General features: G+C 28.2%; 1 protein-coding gene across 2 annotated transcripts in view; it reads left to right on the top strand.

Annotated features, from left to right (window-relative positions):
• LOC142324912 (transmembrane protein 245) overlaps positions 1–20958 on the top strand; it is a 60449-nt gene that overhangs the window by 24450 nt on the left and 15041 nt on the right. For both annotated transcript variants that reach the window (XR_012756436.1, XM_075366037.1), the window contains exons 6-9: positions 6378–6502; positions 10687–10815; positions 12485–12652; positions 16314–16506. Coding sequence is in view for 1 of the 2 variants with exons in the window: in XM_075366037.1 (XP_075222152.1) it covers positions 6378–6502; positions 10687–10815; positions 12485–12652; positions 16314–16506 (615 nt within the window). In the remaining variant the exon portion in view is untranslated. The remainder of the gene's footprint in view (positions 1–6377; positions 6503–10686; positions 10816–12484; positions 12653–16313; positions 16507–20958) is intronic.

Raw genomic sequence — 20958 nt, 5'->3', positions numbered from 1 at the left:
TTTTAGGTAAATGAAATTATAAAGCTAATATCTATATTCTTTACTCAAATGGAAACTACAAATCTTAAAATGTGATGGTTCCAGCACAGCTGATTGTCTCAGGAACAAGCATTTTTTAATTTGTAAAACAGAACATTAATCAAACCAGGTTTCCTAATCAGAAGATATATAATATTGAAGATTAGGTTTTGTTTTAATCATGTTATTGTGGAGATATATTAAAAAAAAAAAGTAAAGCAACTGAAATACACAGTGGATTTAAGGTAGTTGTCCTTTGTTAATGGTAATTATTTGAAGAAAAAAGGTTAAAAAAATCCTATGACTAAAAAAATTCCATTCAATTAATTATTTTTAAGTAATTCTATAGTGAATTGCTTGGGACTCTACTTAAATTTTACTTTATGTTATTATGAGATAGTATTAAAACATACCAGAAACTGAATCAGTTTTTGGAAAAATAAAACTTTCCATTGATATAAATCAAAATGGAAATAAAATAAAAAATAAATAAAAAGAAAGTGTCATACCAAATAAACTGTTCGTAACTGCATCTTTAGTCTTCTTACAATTTCTACTTCAAAGTTTTCATTCTTGATTACAAAGTCTACTGTTTGAGCCAGTTTTTAACATCTCCATATTCACATTAGAGGCAATATTTTGCAGAAAGCTTGTATTTGTATGTATGAAACATAATAGCAAAAGATACAGAGCTTTAATTAAATTACTCTCACCGACTTATACATTACAAATATGATGAAACAACATAAAACTGGACAGCAGGTTATGAGAACTTATTGTATTCACTTCTCCGTTATCAATAAATTTTAAGACATGTTGAGGTTAGTCTTAGAAGATAAACCAAGGGCAATTGGTTTGGAACAAATAGACCAAACAAACCGTAAGACTGTATATGATACAGCCGTATGTGGTAATTTGGTTTTTCATGAAGTGTCTAACCACACTGGATTCGCCTGGTTATTCAATCTTCCAATAAAAAATTACAATATCTACCCAGAAATATTGGGTACAATGGGTTGACAGATGCTGTATCAAAATTAGACTTAAAGAATTAGGGTGGTGTTAGACACATTGCAGAAAACAATTCTTCACTTCCCATACAGATTGAAACAGGCACGCTTTCAATACTATAAAGACTGTTTTTGTTCATTATTAAGACAGAACGTGTTACAGACCATTGCAATTTTGTATACTCTTGTTTTCTTTGCTTTCAATATAAGTGGTTTTTGTAATGTGTTTAGTTTATTGTTATTTTTTTTTGTGAATATTGTTAAACTTGAATAATTCTTTATTGAAATGACAAGAATATAAACAATTCTAGTAATTCTACTGCTATGTTACCAGTGATTATTAGAAATGCAAATTTTTTAAGAAATTTCACTCATATTGTGTGAAGAAACTCAATAAACAATTTCACTTATGAGGGGAAAAATGGAGAATATATGAGGGAAGTTCATTGCTAAGGAAAAGAAGTAAGTTTTCTTTTGTCATTATTTAACCTCATAATGTAAAAGGCCAAGCAATGCGTAAAAAATTTGAAATGTATAATAAATGACATTTAAATATAAATTCAAATAAGTTAACCACCAAACAGTAACAGAAAAACCTAAGAAAACTTTGCAGGATCCCACATATCAGTCAGTACACAGTTCTATAATTACATCAAACAAATAATAAAAAACTTAAAGTTTAGATAATTTTATGGTTATTAATGTGTTTATATATTCTAAATTTTAATGTTTTTATTATTTGTTTGATGTAATTATAGAATTGTGTGCATAGACTGATGATGTGGGATTTGCAAAGTTTTTTACGTTTTTCTGTTACTGTGTTGGTGGTTAAATTTATTATTGAATTTAATTAGCAGTGGTCAATATGTTGCTGAATTATTTGAATTTTTAAAAATATAAATTATGTCTATCATTTATATCACAAATGTCCTTTACTGTAATTTCATAATTTCTTTTGCCAAGTTTTATAATATTTCCTCTGGAATATCAATTAAGTTTTCTCACCTTAAGTTTTCTCAACTCATTGCCAATATTAGTCCAAGACATGTCATCTAAAAACCTTAATTAAATAATGAAGAAGATATTTTCTCTCTTATTATTCACTATTATATTTTTTTTAAATATTTATTTACATTACAGTTCAAACATTTTATGTTTCTTCAAAGAGTACCTAAGAAGGGTGAAAATTGATCGATACAACAACGACCAACCCTTTTCCTGATAATTCATAAAATTTGCATTTTTTGGATAGACATTATAATTGTTGATTTGAAGATTGATCGCAGCACGTTTCCAATGTGGTTTAACATTTCATGTATTGTATAGACACTTTGTCTGGTGCAAAATTAGCAAAAGTGGCTATAACAAATATAATTATAAATAATGAATTTTAATAAATGTTAGCAGGTATGGTTGATAATTATTTAAGTGTATTGCATTAATTAGCGATCTGATGTAGATCCACTTTAACATACTTTGGCAAATAGGGTTATTTATGAAACAGTATATCTATGTATGTATTTATGTTAATTTGCTTCTTAGAGCATAAATTACTGAATCAGTCTGCATAAATTCAGAATCAAAATCTCAAATATCAATACTGTTGAGTCAACAATATATTAATATTGTCTCATTTTAATACTGTAGTCAAATATTAATACTATTGTCTTATCAAGTTATTAACATAAAAATTTGTTTATGTTTTAATATTAAAATTATGCCAAAGTTACAGCTCAAGTGTTTTGTAAGAGTGATGTAATATTAATTTAAAAATATTATTTCAGTGTGATTTGTTGATGAAATATTTTTAAATATATGCAGAAGAATTGTGCTTCTAAAAGATCTATTCTGAATTATTATATGACTCCTTTTTTAGTGGAGTTGCTGTTGTTGTTACAGTACCATCTTGAAGTCATTAAAAAATCCCATTAATGTTTGGCTTTTTTTATAGCAACACTGCATGCTCAGTAGAAATCAACTACGCCTAAAATATCATCATATATTCAGTCAGTCATAATTTTATTTTTTATCGCTCAGGTAGTTTTTGTAATGAAATATTTAGACGATTGTTACAGCTCCTTCCAGTTGCAAGGTATTTAATGTCATCCATTTTTTACAAGCAGAAGGAACATCTACAGCCGAGATCTTTTATTGGTTGTCGGTAGTTTATGGTAATAATGTAATGAGTGATGGTTCTTTAAGAGAATAGTGCAGAAATTTCAGTGAAGAGCAAACTAATCTGTACAATGAGAAAGGATAGAAAGAATATGGTGACAGTCCATTGTGAATAATGAACGTGTTGAAAAAAATTGAACGTGCAGTTTATGATAATTTTGCTTCACAGTTGCTGAACTTAGGGAAAATTTTCCTCGAATTTTAAGGTCTGTACTTTATGAAGTTATTACAGACAGATTGAGTTTTCATAATAATTTTGCATAATGGGAACCGAAACAACCTGCAGATGCCCACCAAATAAAAAGAATGGAGGAATTGACTTTATTTCAGCAATACCAGAATAAAGGAAGTGAATTTATTGACATATTGTTCTTGGGGGTGAGACATGGATTTGGTTCATCAGTAATGAGACAAAAGGCCAGTTTAAACATTGAATAAATACACATTTGCCGAACCAGCTTAAAAATTTAAACAAACCAATTTGAACAAAAAAATGTGGGCAACTGTGTTTTGGGACTATGAAGGAAATTTGTTGGCACAATTTATGAAGCCGTATATGAAAATAACCTCAGATATTAATTGTGAAATGTTGACAAAGCTTAGGAGAGTGATACAGAATAAACATGGATTCTATGAAGGGCATTGTTTTTTTTTTCATGACAATAAGGCTTCACTCTGCTGCTAGCACTAAGGGTGTACTAAACAAGTTTTAAGTGAAGAATTTTTACCATCTCCTTACAGCCCTGAGATTTGGTTCCATCTGATTATCGTCAGTTCAGAAAATTGAAGAATTACTTTGCTACTCAACACTTCAAAAGCAATGATGAATTAAAGGATGGAGTCAGTGAATGGATGGGTACTATGGCACTGTTCTTTGAAAAGGAAAGATACAAATGCTTGAATTTCGGCAGGGACAATGTTGAGAAGTGTATAAGTATGTATGTAACTTTTTTGTAATGTTTTTAAATTTATAGTTTATTTATTTATATTATTTGACTGGAGGTTAATTTATTAAAAAGCCCTTGTATTTAGTTGAATGTTGTATTTGATCTGTATTGTCTTTATATGTTTAATATATTGTATTTGTCAAATTTTGAGTGTTTTCAGTTACATATTTTTCAAGCTTGCTGGAGTTAGAAATTTTATCTGCTTTATGTTAAATGGATATACATTTGTGTCTTATTTCTTAGAGGTGTTTTGGAAAGTTGATTCTGTACTTTATTTTGTATATGTGTTTAATGTGTGTGATAATATAAATCCAGTCTGCCTGATGTGATGTTTAATGAGATCACTGCAATTTAATTTGTGTATCAGTAGGTTTGCAATGGCATTGACTGCTGCAGTCAGTTTGCAGTGACATTGACTGATGCTGTCACATTAGTCATTAAAAATCTTGAATGGCATACAGTGAAACTCCTAGAAACTTTGTAGGTGTTGTGGGACCATCAGGTTTTAAGAGAAGTTTTTATCATCTTATTCAGAATCCAAATACATCATGGGGTTTTGTATTGGTCAGTGTATTTTTGTTATCATATAATCTGAAACATTTTTTTTTTTGGTTTTGAAAGCAGCATATAACAAAAACCTTCTTTTGTAATTAGGTTTTTTAGTTAGTATTAGGAATGTAAATAAACTTAAGGGGTATACTTAAGGGATATACTTGAATAGTATAGGCAAAAAGTAGATTTTGTCTATTTTTTCTCAATCTTTAGTTGATTCACAGACTTTAAAATTGATTGATTGAAAATTTCTTCATTGACTTGCTCACTTTTATTTAATCTTTCTTATGCTTCCAACCTCTTATCAAATGAAATCACAACATTTTTACATTTCTTGCTCATAATTATGTTGCACAGTTTATTTACAATAAATATGAAAAAACCTATGCAATTTATAATTTTACAGCTGTACAAATAAAGAACAGTAAAATGCAGCAAAAGACAAAAATAACCAAAGTAAAGGTACTTATATTTAACCATTTTTACTTATTCAGCACCCTATCTGTCAGTTCCAATTAATTTAATCTGCTGTAAATGATTGTGCAGTTTTTCATAGAAGTGGTGGTTTTTTATAGAACAGGTAAGAAAATTACATGTTTGGTCTTAGATGTGACTAAATTAATTAGAGGAAGCATGATTAAATTTTTTACGACTCAGCAATATATTTTATAACAAGTACATGCTCACTTTGTCAATTATAGTAAAGTTAATTATAAGGTGATATTAAATGGGTGTGGAAATTAATTACTGTGTTTATATTGTTGACATTATAATTTGAATACTAATGAAAAACTAGAGGTAGAATCAGAATGTGATATCAAAGGATTGATTATATTAGACAATGAATCAGCATGAGAGTATCATTATGTTTCAATTAACTTTTCCAATGCCCTGTATGTTATAGCCTTTTTTATTCATATAATTGTGAGTTTTTTTAAAAATAAATTCTTATTCATTTATTGCTTATTACTCTCTCTTCCCCCTCACTTGTGTATGTGTGTATGTGTGTGTGTGTGTGTGTGTGTGTGTGTGTGTGTGTGTGTGTGTGTGTGTGTGTGCGTGTGTGTGTGTGCGCGTGTGTGTGTGTGTGTTTTGAGTGCTTTCTGCTTCATTAAAGCCTCATATATATAAAGTTTGATTTAAAACCACAGTTAAAAAATAAATTAAAATATAAAGAGATATAATTATATAATCAATTTGGTCACTGCTATAAAAACGTTATATCATATTTAATATAATTTGATATTAGAATTTGTATATTCATGCTTTCTGATGAAGTAGAGATCTCTGTGAAAGTGCTTAATAGAGAGAAAAAAATAATTAGCATTAAGTGAATGAAATTTGTTTTCTAAATTATTTTCTGCTGCTAGGGTGTGATTTGTTTGACTATTTATTAATATATCTGAGTAGATAATTCATTTCTAATTATTAGTACTGTAATGTTTCTTTGAACTAGTGTTTAACTTTCTTATTCCTGAACTTCTTTTTAGTTGTATTTTTGCTTACTAATCTGCATAATATGTAATTATATATGGTTAAAACAAGAATGGTTATTTAATTATTAACCTATATAAAATAAGTAGTTGTGATTGTTATATGTTTCCATTTATGTACATTGTATGATTAATTTATATTCTTTTCATAAATATGTATAAAACTACTTTTATTTGTTTAGGTATTGGTTTTGGAATTTGGCTTCTGGTACAAGATTTCTGGGACAGATTTAGAAACCAAGTGGAAACATGGTACTGTTGTAGACGTGATGTTTTGATTCCTCCACCTGTGGCTGCATTTTTTAAGGTTTTCTTTCTTACTTGTTCTGTCTTAACATTCTCAAAACTTTTAATTGTTATAACCACATAATTTAGTATTTTTGAGAGGAAAGGGTATTCTGTGAGATGGTTATTTTAATTTAGGTTAACAATTTGTCTAATAAAATTTTAATTCAAATTTAGCATGAATTTTATTTAATTTAAAAAAAAAATATAATAAATTAATTGGATCTGAGTGATTTAAGTTTATTTAATGTTACTTGGTTACTGAATTATTATCAGGACTGTTATCCATTTATCCAGGTAAATTCACCTATCCATCATTCTTATCTTATGAAGAAGTAAAATACCTAATATCACAGTAACTATGTGAATCTTGTCATTGTATAGACATTATTTTATCTTTACTCAGAAGGCTGTATTTTTCATCTTATTGTTTGTTCACTTATAGTTCTCTGAACAGGTCAGGGTGAATTTAATGTTAATATCAGGGATGCTTTTAATCAGTTGTTCATAACTTTCTTTGCTATCATTTCTCACTACAGGAAAAACCAATTTCTATTCAGAGCCGTAATGCAGTCTTTTATTCAGAAACACTTGAATAGTGATATTTGTTATATTCAGAGATGGATGATTTTCAATGGCCTCTAAGCAAGTGAGGAATTATCTTTCTAGTCATGGCACTGGATGTTTTAATTGTTGTATTCTGTCAAGAAGGAACTACATCCTGCTTCAGGTTTTTCTTCCTTTAAATGAATATACTTTGCAAATATTTTTGAAGATATGGCCGCGCATATTAACCATGTTTTACATCACTTTACAAAATATTTTTGAAAAAGTATGTTAGTGCAAAAATTATGTAATAGAAAAACCTCTGAAATTTAATTGAAGAATATTTAACAATCTATCCATTACACTATATGAAATTATACCACAAAATAATATCACTATTATGGCATAAGTATTTAGGCCTTTGGTATGCTTGGTGATAAGCAAACATAAACCAAAATTACTTGCAGTTCCTGACTGATTCTAAAAACTCTTAATTTCAATAAGAAAACCTGCTGGCTATCAAACTTATTCCTGGGAGTGGCAGTTGATTTGTCAATAGTTGAGGTGAAGTTCAAAATATGACAATGCTTATTTTTGTAATGTTTCTTTTTGTTTTGTTATTATTACTAGGAACTCTGAAGAAGAACACCAGTGCATATATATGGGTGTATGCTTTTTAATTTTTAATCTCAATGAACACAGTATAATTAACAGATCTATATTGTTATATATGTGACAATGTTTTGGAAATATTACTGTATTTACAGTTCATGTGTTATCTTATAATTTTATCACTTTTAGTAGGATGTGTATTAAATTTACATGATTATTCTTCAATAATAATTATTCAAAAATGTCTGATCCATTACAATTACAACAGATTTCGTTTCTACATCATATCCATACACCCATATCTCATTGCCAGTTAATTATCGTCGACAAAGCTTTCATTTGGAAAATTTAAAGTTCCTAAGTGACGGTTACATGATGTTAAATGTTCATTTGACTGCACTAAATTTTTCTTTTGGGTGATGTGGGCTGTGTGGTTCTGTTGTTGATGGTCTTCCTAGATGGGCATTGTTTTTGGTAGAATCTTGAATGCTTTTAAAAGAATGAATCACTCATACTCTTGTGTGTGGATGAAAGAGCCATCTCCTTAAGCCTCTTCAATACATTCATGTGTTTTGGTAAAGTTTTCCTCAAGCTTAATACAAAATTTCACTTGACCTTTTATGTAAGTCACTCATTACAAAAAATTGTCAAAAACATCAAACAACACTTATTTCAAATGAACATTGCAATAAAAACTAATTTTTGTTTAAAAACACAGGTGGTGGGGGATTGTCTAGTAGTTTATAAGCTATAAAGTGATGCCAACCCCGTTGACATCACCCCATGTTTCAAAATTTCTATAAGCTCCAGAGAAATAATGGTTTGTTACTTTTTTTATTAGTCCTGGTATGGCTAATAAATGGACATTAAATTTTAATGTAATCTTATGAAAATTATTGTGATTTTTGAAGGTTTTTATATTTCTATTGAATTTTCTTAACAAAACTTTGCAGTAAATTTCAATTAATGTCACTTCGTAATACTGGTGTTATTAAAGGCTCTTTGGTGGGTTGGCTCCTTTTTATCTTATACTCACTGCTTTCAAAAACATTTATCAGCTGTTAATGTAATGAGCAATTTCACATTACTTTTAAAATTTTTTTTTTTTTTTTTTAATATAGACTTTAACACCATTTTTCCTTACCTATTATATAGTTTCATCATATACATTTTTTAAATTTATTAATTAAAGACATTTTTCATATTTAGATGACCTTATCCAATCCTGCTAGTTATACCTTGTCACTACTTTACCGCTTATTATAATTTGTAGTATTATGGAACTTTATAACAGTTATTATGTTAAAAAGCAATGCTCATAGCTAAAATGAAATTATCAAAGAAATATTATACAATAAGCAAGCAGTTTAAAATAAAAGTTGTTTAAGTGTAACTTGCTGACCGACCTTTAAACCAGTTTCATGTATAGTACTTAACTGGATAAAATCTTGAACTAAAACAAAGAATGTTTATTTTAATGTAATTTTATTATTGTTGAACATAGAATATAATCATTTCATACAAATATGCATATTATTCATTAATTCTTCAAGATAATTGAAACATAGATTTGTAGAGTTTAAATTCTAAACACAAATTAATACTAAATATAACGTGATAATTATAAATTATAAATGATTCAGTTACATCCTTGAATATATAAAACCATTTTTATATGTTGGTGATGCAAGCACTATTTATTATTCAAGCCATTAATATTAATGCAACAGTCCTTAGGGATGATCTGTAATGCTACATGAGATGAAACTATTCTTGCAAGTTTTTTTCTTATAAATATGTTACACATGTGTATGAATTAAAATTTATATTTAATATAAGATTATAAAAAGGGACACTATTTTAATAATGGATCAACTTTTTTTTGGAAGGAAGATTTAGAGGTTATATTTAACTCTTTTGGACAGTGCTCATGCAGATGTTGAGAGGATGAAGTGATAAAAAATTCTAGCACACACACACACACATCTGTATCACACTTGCATTGTAGTAGTAAAAGTAGGAATAAAAAAAAAATAAAACTTACAGTGGTATTACCATTAAAGCTGAAATGAAACTGATTATAAAATAGTAACTGAAATTGTATCAATTATGATGTTATTATAAAGGCTATTGATTTAATTAATCATATTACTGTGTTAAATTTATTTTATTCATAGTAATTTATTTATTCATAATAAATAGTATCAGTGTCATTCTATTAGATAATACCATATTAGGCACATGGTCACTCCTTCAAATTATTCCACTCCTAACCATTTATAAATATCTTGACACATTCATGTTTCGTTATTATTTATAAACATTGACTCACAACAAATCTTTATTAGTCTTAATGTTTAAGACATATCTTAAACATGTTTTAATATGTAGTCTTAATGTTAATTTTATTGTTTAGTCTTAATGTAGATAATAAATTTTTTTAACAATTTTCAGAGTTATGAGTGATAATTTAAAAAAAAAATGAATCCCTTAGGACAAATTATGAAGTCAAATTTGGATTCAGCATCAAAAATACATAAGAATAAGCCAAAGTTATCTTGTGTACAAAATTCTCTCGTAAACCAGTGAAATTATTAGTGTTACTAGTAAAACTATGCATATATAAAATATAGACCCACCTAGTTGGTGTAGTGGTAAAATCATCATTGCAAATCTGTTTTAACAGCTAATTTTCGAAGTTGAAGGTTCTGAGGTTTAAATCTTAATAAGGTAAGATAGTTTTATATATATATCCTCGTTTCACTGGACCATGGGGTTGCTTATTGTTCACAAGTTAAACAGATTGCAATGTGTATACATTAGGAATAGAAAAAAAAAAAAATAATAGAAAAAATAAAAATAAATAAGATCTTAAATATGAGTGTTATAAATAAATATTTATAAGCAACAATTACTTTGCATTAATTTTTTTATTAAAAATTAATTAAAAAAGTAATTTGTATATAAAAACATTGTGTCAACATTTGTTGTAAATTATATTTTCATTCGTTGATCTTAAATGTCAGTATGGTTTATTTAATTTTTCAGATTGCTGTTATTGTAAAAGCATTCACTCTTAGTTGTTTAAAAGACTGTTGTGATGCTGCTGCTTCAGTTGCTGTTATTATGGCTCTTCTTGGTGCAACAATTTTTGTTTCATCATTTCTTTGCATTCAGGTACCTGTTTTATTTTTTTAAATATGTTGTTGTGTGTTTGTGGTTCGACAAGGATATTGGGTGTTATACAAAATTTTTATGTTAATAAGTACAATTTATTAGTCTAGACATAAAAACAAAATAAATAATAAAAATAATAATAATATGACAATATGTATATACAGACTAGTAAAGAACAATACAAGGTTTATTTAATGACAGTTAAATTAATAAATAACAAAATATAGTCCAATTTACTAAAAACATTATTATAATAACTGCTAGAGACTAAAGTCTAAAGTTCATGCAATCCAATTTTTTGCAAGTATTATTACTTTTTACTGTTTATAAAAGAACTACCCTACACTTTATGAATGAATGTAATACTGTCACTTTCATTATTGTTTACCAATAACTCACCGAAAATTTTGTATTCACCCTCTATCCACACTGGAAAACTCATGATGTACTCTTCACTCGTAGTTACCATGTGCTTGCTGATATTGTTATCATGACTGCGCTGAACACGGCCTTGCATAACTACCCCTGTTAACGACTGTGACGAACGTGGCCCTGTCGAACTACTCAATCTCTCTGCTGATCCCTGGCAGTATTTATATCTCTTGATCTACAGAACCAGTACCCAACTTGTCTCTTTAATTCTTGAAGCATAATAATTTTCATTGTTTATGCTCTTATGTTTTTCTATAATTTTCCTAGTTTGGTAACCCATCTGGTTGAACAAGAGCTTTTGGAGGTGCTTTTGGTGTTCTATATTACAAAGAACAAATTGTTAAGTGGACCCATTATTCTAAGAAAATAATTGCTTTTAGTTCCTTTTTTATTCTTATCATTATTATTTTCTATTTCTTTCTTCTTAATTGGAAGAAATCTAACAAGGTATCATTTAAATACTTTTTATTTTTCATAAAAATACTTACAGATTCAAATAGATAATTCTAATTTAAAATTTATGTAAAATAATTTTAACTGGTCTTGTTATAATATGTATTATTATTTTTTTTATTTCCAGTGTTTTTGAAAATCTGTATAATTATTATAAATGTTTTGTTACACAATTTTCTAATTTACTTATTTTGCTCTATTTTGATTTTGTCTTACAAAGATTGTTCTTGTTTACTTTATTAATTTATACTTACATACAGGAAGACAATGTTTTTGTCTGTTTAGTTTTAAATTTTAGGAGATGTAGCAGACTTGGCTTCATCAAATAGGCACATTAGCTATTATTTTTACTTTTTTATAAACCCCTTCTGGGCAGGAAAAAACGTTCTGATCATTGGCTGCTAATAACCATATGTATAAAATAATTAGTTGCAACAGAAAAAAAGATTTATAATGAAAATAAAAAAAGAGATTAGATTTTTTGGTAATATTTTAAGGTTTTCAGAGTTAATTAATTTCATTCAAGTAGTAGTTAAGAAAGAGTAGGAAACAAATATTTGAGCATGTAAAACAGTTGATTGAAGCTGAACAGTGTTTAAAGTATATTTAAATTGAAATAACTGTGCTGTACAGAAATTTTTGAGCAGTATTTTTGAGCAGGTAACTAATGAGAACTAAGCTTGAAAGAGAACTAATTTACTAGTGTTTAATTTAATTTGGAGTTACTAATGAAAAATATTTATTTCCATGTTATATGACCAAGTTTTTCTATTTAATTTTATAGATGTATACTGAAGGTTTTTACATGGTTAAAGTTGGTGGTCAAATTATAAATCAGACAGTTGTTCATAATCCTGAATTAACCCAGCTTTTACCTGAAGGATGGGAAAATCAACTCGATTCTGTGCTCAATAGTGCATATACCTGGGGCAGGGAATATTTATCAAACATGGTAAGTTTATCATTAAAAAATTAAAGAAATATCTTCTTTTTTTAAATTAATTCTTTTTATCGTTTGAATACTTTTTTTTCTTAAAATTACTAACAGATTCAAATAGATATTTCTAATTTAAAATTCATGTAAAATAATTTCAACATTTCTGATTTTTAGTATGATATATGCATGCAATGTATCCATTACTTATATTCACTTAAGTTGTGCTCTTATTAATTAACAGCAATAAATAATTTAAAAGAAAAAATATGTTGAATAACTTTTTAATTTAAGGTTTATTCAAAAATGGATGATGCTTTTTGTAAATAGGGTATTATACTGAAAATATATTTAAAAATAACCTATTAACCAATAGAAGGTTCCGTACAAAATTTTTTTTACTTCTACTTAAGGCACATATCATAAGGTGAAATAAGTTGTGATACTCATACACCATGAGCTGTTCAGAAAAATAATGACTTTCCTTCTGTTGATCATTTACAAAGTGTACCAAATTTTAATGATTTCTTTAATTTTGTGAAAAGGTGAAAATAACTGAAGCCCAAGTCCAGGTTATAGATGGAAGATAAAAAACTTCTCATTTGAAACAACAGCATTGCTGTACGTGCAATTAAAATGCATGAAACTCATGCATCTCATTCAAGTTTTTATTTACTCAAGATGAGTAGTGATAATATCATGGTTTACTGTGCTCTAGAAATGTGTTGAATTTTCATAAATATTATAAAATATCTGACCAATCGTGCCTGATGAACTCATTCATGTATTGACATGATGCAGTAAATCATTCATATTGTCAACTGAAAGCCTAATTCATCATCATAGCCATTCTCACTCCATATGTTGACGTTTTTGACACCATTATTACACTATTGATTCGTAAACACATTATAAACATTTTTACTCTGATGATTAATCTCTCATAATTGCAGATTTATTACATTTAAGAAACTGAATAATTGATTTCACTTCCCATACAGAATTTTCATTTTTAGAAAAGGCTCAGGAACAACTCAAAAGCGTCCAAACTGATGAAACCCCACGGAGTAGAGTAATTTAATTTTAGACTGGCTGAAATTAAATTGGCCAGGATCACTGGCCTGCTCAGTTGCAATGTGCTGTAACCTAACCCTTGTATATAAGAATATTACCAAAGTACCAAGTTTTAACTCAAATTTTTAATCTATATTTATTTTACTCCTGTCACACCATATAAAAGGGCTTTCTACACTTTTTTTCTGAACTGTTGAAAATCTGTATATTATAGAATACTCCTCATGGGTTTTGAATATGAAGTTGAAAATCTTTTGATGTATTAATTTATTGTTATGATAAGTTTAAATTTATTGCATGTTATCTTGTATTAACTACAAGCTACAGTTTTCTTTTCAAGTAAAGTTTTCTTTAAAATTCTTTGTTGAATTGAAAATAAAATAAATTAATTTATGAAAAAATCATTTTTTTTAATATACAGTATTTACTATGTGTGCAGTTTTAACAAATGTTCCTTATACTTATAGTTACCTTAAACATGGCTAGCAGTGAACGCAGATCATGAGTTCCAGTGTTCAAATCCTAGTAGACAGTTATTTTATACGGATTTGAATACTAGATCTTGGGTACTGGTGTTTTTTGGTGGTTGGGTTTCAATTAACCACACATCTCACGAATGGTCGAACTGAGACTGTACAAGACTAAACTTCATTTACACTCATACATATCATCCTCTGAATTATTATCTGAAAGGTAATTACCGGAGGCTAAACGGAAAAAGAAAAAGCAGTGAATGCAATAAGTTTAAAATGCAGTTAAATGTATTTTTGCATAGGTAGTAAATAAATATTAATTTATAATTAAGTCATTTAAAAGATGTAAAATTAATGAAGAGTAATGAATTTTACATTTCTAAAGTTTTGTAAGAAAACCAAAAAAAATAAAACCAATTAGGCCTAATTGGTTATAATTTTCTTAATAGACCATTGATTATAATTTTCTTAATATTTATCTATGAAAAACGATTCATCATAATTTGTATTGTACATTATGAACATGTTTATGACTATTGAATTCCCATTAAACAACAGTGCATGTATTTAATATTGCCACAGTTTTAATGTCTATTATTCTCTATGTAAAACAGTTTTAAAAGAAATTACAGAAATTAACTACATATAAATAAATTTGTTAAGGATAATTAGTGAATTAAATATAAATAATTGATTATTCAATAATATTGAAATATTAGTTGAATGTGATTTGAAAACATATTTTAAAACTTATTAACTGATTACTTTTGGAAATTTTATTACAGAGAATAGTATGTATCAAAAATATTCTGATGGCAGAAAACTACAGGTGTGTGGGTTCTATTTTATTCCCTTGTTATAGATTTTTTAATAATTTGATATATTGTAATAAAGCAGATGTGTCATTTATTGCCCAAAACTATATATAATATTTTAACATAACCAGTACTATAGTAAAGAATATATCATTTTTGAAAATAAGTTCTTTTATTGGTATGTAATTTATAATACATTTAACTTCTAAGAAAATGATGTATGAGGTTCATTCAATAATTAAAAGAGACAAATGGAAACAACAGAAAAACTATTTATTAGAATAAACTATAACTGTTTGATATTCAAGTTGGCACCCCTGACATAGATAATATCAGCTGTTGGAAAAGAATTTTCATTGTTATAATTTTTTTTATTTAAAAATGTTGGCACCTCTTGAAACATGTACCACGGAAGAGAACATGCGGAGATAAAATTTTTATCTTCTGAAGGTATAAAATTCCCCAAAATTCATTCAGAGATGTTAAAAAATATGTATATTAAAAAGTGTATTGACCATTCACATCTTTATAAATGGATTGTACAGTTTAAATCAGGTAGAAGAAGTGTCAACAATTTTCATCATAGCAGAAGACCTGTGGAAATTTCAACTGATGCTTTACAAAATCGCATTAGTGATATTATTCTTAAGGACCTATCTGTAAAAATTTTTGAGATTTCTTAAATATCTGGTGTGAGATCTAGTGATTAGCACTATCCATTCTATTTTCCATGATAAGCTGAATTACTGGAAAATATCTTCCAAGACAATCGACTCAAAATCACTAAGACTTGAATTCACATATATATGGAACTTAAGCAATGGTTTTTTAAGCAATGCATTTTTAGCTTGCATAATAACTGTTGATGAAGCTTGGAATTATCGTTTTGAGCAGGAACCCAATTGTGAGAATATAGAACGAGAACAACCAAATTCAAAACCTCCATGTCAGCCAGTAAAGTAATGTTTATTTTGGGATTATAAAAGCCCAATTTATTGTGATTATTTGGAAGAAGAATATTCATTCAGCAGTTAAAGAGTACTATTGTGAGATGCTAGAAAATAAAATGAAACTGCAGTTAGAAGGAAACATCTCTGTTCTCTCTCAAAAGGTGTAATTCTTACTACTGGATAATTTTTACTACTGGATTACAAAAGCTCACAGAAAAGGGGAAAAAAGCCTAAATGTAGCCGGGGTTATGTTGAAAACAAAGTTAATTTCATTTGCCTCTTTAATTATTGAATAATCCTTGTATTAGTTCAATTTTGTATATTTTGAAATATAATAAGTGAAGTTTCAAAAAGAAATTTGTTTTAGTTGCATAAAATGCTAAAGGGTGTCCCTGAAGAAAAGGCTAAAGAATTAGAACAAACTGCATTAGAGTTGTGGGATCGTGTCTATCAAGCTTGGGTAATGACATCATTAGAACAAAGTATGGGACCGAAAGTCACTTCTTCAGCTGTTTTTCAAACATGGTGCCAATTCATAGATGGTGTACAGAAAACACCAGGTAAAATAATTTACACTTTTATGTTTTATTTTATATTTCCTTATTTATACATTATCATTGAACTTATTAGTGAAGTGAATCAATCGCTCACTTCACTGAATCATTCATTTCAGACAAAAAAGTGTTTATTTAGTTGTTTGGATGGCATTTCAACAAATTTTACAATGAAAGTTTGTATAACAATTTGAAATGGCTTTCCTCGAATATTAGAAATTTATTTTTTGATTGAATTCAGCTCATTCAATAATTATGTAACTTTTCAATTGGAGGATTTTATTATATCAGATATTACTTTTAAAATAATAATACTTCATTATCATTTCTATGTAAATTGACTGACTGCATTTGTTAAAAAACCATACGTACAAGGGTGAATCAAATATAAACAGTAATTTCTTTTTTATAAATTTATTGATTAATAATATACACAATTCATAGCTTCATCATTTCTCTATATAGTCTCCTGCACATTATACACACTTTTGTCAACTATCTGGAAGCTTGAATATTCCTTGTTCATAAAAAGTTTAAAGACGAGTCGTCAACTAATTGTGTATGTGCTCCTCGATGTTTTCATTGTTTTCAAGTCATTCTCCTTCAATTCAAGGACAGAAACAAAAAATAGTCATAGGAGGACAAATCTGAACTGTAGGGAGGGTGGTTGAGGGTTTCCTAGTGCAGCTTCTCCAATTTATCCCTTGTTCTGATGTGATTTCTTTAACAGTAAACTGGCGAGATCACCTTCGATAAGCTCTCGAATGGTACAGATGTTGTCAGCTGTGAGACTTGACCTTGGTTGGGCATTGTCATTTTTTTTTTCATTTTCTACACTTTCTTGCCTGTCCTTAAATTGTCTGGCCCACATATACACTCAGTTCTGGTACAGTGTAGTTTCCCCTAACTATACCTTTAAACAAGTTAAAATTTCTCCAGAGTTTAACACCTTCATTAGTTTAAAAACTTTATGATTATATGTTGTGCAACAGACAATGGAATCTCTTACTCACTCATGGCTGTACTGACGACAAAAGAGATCGCAGGAGCTAGCCAAGCTGGTTCCCCTGTCTAACATGACTGAACATTAACCCCCCACTTTGCCATGCAGCTCAGAACTGCTTGCTGTGTAGAATAGTAAAATATTACAATTTAAATTTGATTCACCCTCATAATTCTTGCAATTTGAGTTTATAAAGTATTTTAAATACACTAATGGGTAATGTTGCAAAATGAATAAAAATGATTATTACAAAAATCTGAAAATTTTGCAAGAGATAGGCTCCATTTGGACGTGTTTAAAATTAAATAAACAGAATAAATAAAACCCTGTCCCTTTCATTGGTAACAATCCTTTGTTTTTTTTTTCTATAAAACTAGAAAAAATTACTTAATTCGGTTGAACGTATGCATTTTTTCTAATAGATTCAAGTAGTTCACATCTTTCAATAATTGTTTATTATTGCCTTTTTGGTAGTTTAAAAGTAAGGAATGGTAAAAACTATTTGGATTAAATTTTTAAATAGTAAAAAAATTATTCAATGAAAACTTCAATCATTATTTTGGCACTACATAAAGTTATTAAGAGTGTAATTAATTAGTATATCGTAGTTATAGATAAAACTGAAAAAAAATTCTTGTTTGAGAATGTTACAATTGAAGAATTTTTGGCAAGTTATATTTATAGATGAGTAGCTGATGTGCAGTAAAAATGAAATAAAAATATTTTGAATACTGATTTTTATCTTTTTTAGCATTTATCTTTTATTTAGAAGATTTTAGATTCATATCATCAATCAGTTATTCAGAAAAAATTATCCTTCATTATTACATAACTAATTGCATGATATCATTATTACTTTACAAAATAAAATACTATGTACTGAATAAATTAAATGATTAAGGGATGGATAAATACAGTAGAGTTAATATGAAATATCTCCTATTGAGATCAGGGTGGGCACCAGCACTCAGAATAGTCTTTCGTACCTTTTCTGTATTTACAAAAGTAAGTTGTTTTTTCTTTCTCCATCTCAATAATGTTATCATAATGCAAACTTCTGTGATGGAATGGTAGCATTTCTGCCTTTCATGTGGTAGGTTCTGGGTTCAAATCTCAGTCAGACTTTGAATTTTTTATATGCTACAGAGTTCATCTGTTATAAAGTAACTAATTGGACATAAACATATTACTTTGACAATATGTAAATAATTAATGAGTTTTAAAATTCTATCTCATAAGAAATTTTTCAGTTTAAATGTGTGGTCAGTTTTCCAGTATTTCTGCGAACCAATCTTAAAAATGATCTTTCACTTGTAGATTTTCCTTCAACTTGAAAACTAACATGTTATACTGTTTCATTCAGTTAGTAATTCTGTGGATTTTATCCCCTATGAATGAGGATAACATAGCGTGGATTTTTTCTATAAAGGAGAAAGTATTATTAATCATTTTGATATCACAGTATTAGAAAACTAAGCAATTTAAAACTATTTTCAGTGAGACACTGGAAACACCAACGAGGTTATAAGTAGTTTAGCACAGAAAGAATAATTTTCCTTCTCTTCTTTTCTTTTTAGAACTTATTTATGAAACTGAAGTACAGAATAGTTTCAGATTATTATAACCACTTTGTATAACAGGAAAGGGTCCATAAATTTGTTCATTTTAACTGTCTTTACCTGACTTTCTTTTGACAGTGATACATCTGAGGTACTAGAGATATTACTTAAAGTTACTTTCTTTAAGAATTATGATGCTCACTGTACAGCCAGTTCTTGTAATAATCAGAGTGAAGCTTTCAGTGAAGAAACCGTTTCACTACTCACTTCCTTGGTAAGCTTGGCATGAATTCTTCAGTGTGATATTGTTTTTTCTAGAAATGATTTATGTGTAATATTAGGTTTCTACAGTTTTTATGACTGTAGCACCTATTATACGTACATATTTAAAATAAGTTGCTAGTATTTATTATTAAAAATTACAAAAAAACTACTGATTTTATATATATGTATTTATACATAAAATCAGGAGTATGATTCAGGAGGAAAGTGAAATAATTTGGGAACTGAATCTAGAGCTTGAAGTAAGGAAAAACATTCATATAAATATATGTTCGAAAACGCTTTGTTATTGAGTTAGTGAAAAATTTTATCCAGATTTCATTTCTGGAGAAATGTCATAATGAAATTTTTAAGGCATTATATAAAGGGTAAACTTGATGTTTTCTTATTTTTTGACTTGAAAAATTGAATAAAATAGGTCTCAAAAATGTATCTCCTGTAGTTTTCATGATATCCAACGTAAAACAGAAAAATTCAGTGACAAAAAACAAGGATTTTTTTAGGTTTAAAGTACACTAAATAACTAAGTTTATCAATTTTATTATCAAAACTTGTAAAGGATTTAATTATGAGAAAATTTAATTAATAAAGTCTATGAATAAAAAGAAAAATCTACTTTTATTATTATAAAAAAAAAAATACTTACAGAAAGTTGTTATGAATTTGTAAAAATTAAAAACGACTATTTTTAGTGCAATAAATTTAGACCTTTGTAAAATTACAGTAATTCACTTTAAAAAAATACTCACTGTGGTTTATACTGTTTTAATTTACAATAAATATTTATAAATTTCACCACTGACATCAATGCACTTTTCAACTCATTTTCCTTACATTTCTGTTGCCAACCTAATGATATCTTTGTATTCCTTAATGAGGGTAGTAGCATTGAGAATGAGCTATCAGTCTGTCATGTGTGTCCTTTTGCTTGTACACGTAGCATTTCATCTATCACCATAAACAGTAATCTAAGGGAGTAAGGTCCAGTGATTTAGGTGGTCAATTTATCAGCCCCTTACAGCCAATCCTTGTATCAGTAAATTTTTCATCTAAGAATTGTCTTACTTCATTCGCAAAATGTGTTTGTGCTCCATCAAGTTGATAGTATATTTCAATTTTTTTGCCAATGAGAAATTTTCAAGTACATGTAAGAAATTCATTGTTTAAAAGTTCCAGATAATTTCTACATGAGACACGTTGTTCTAGTATGATAGGGCCTGTTAATTGGTTATTGATCATGAAATACCAAACATTCACTAAAAATCGTTGCTGGAAATTTGATTTGACTACAGCATGTGGGTTTTCTTCATACCACTGATGTGAATTCCATGTATACGTCATTATGGGTAAAAGAAGCTTCATCTGAAATGAATGAATGAACGAGATTAAGTGGTAATTATTATTAACCCATTGACAAAACTACAGCTGTCTGGCACACTCACCAAGCTGGAGGTATTGAACTTTATGAACATGATAAGGGCACAGACTGGTGAACATTGTTCTCCACACTGTATTTTTTAGAATTTTGAGTCTTGTAGAAATTCTTTGCGTGCTCATTATAGGACTAAGCTATATCACCTGAAGAATGACTTCCCTTTCATCACCATGTTCCAG

Source organism: Lycorma delicatula, chromosome 5 (genome assembly GCF_047948215.1).
Source record: "Lycorma delicatula isolate Av1 chromosome 5, ASM4794821v1, whole genome shotgun sequence".
Lineage (NCBI taxonomy): Eukaryota > Metazoa > Arthropoda > Insecta > Hemiptera > Fulgoridae > Lycorma > Lycorma delicatula.
This window is presented reverse-complemented; position numbering and strand designations above follow the sequence as displayed.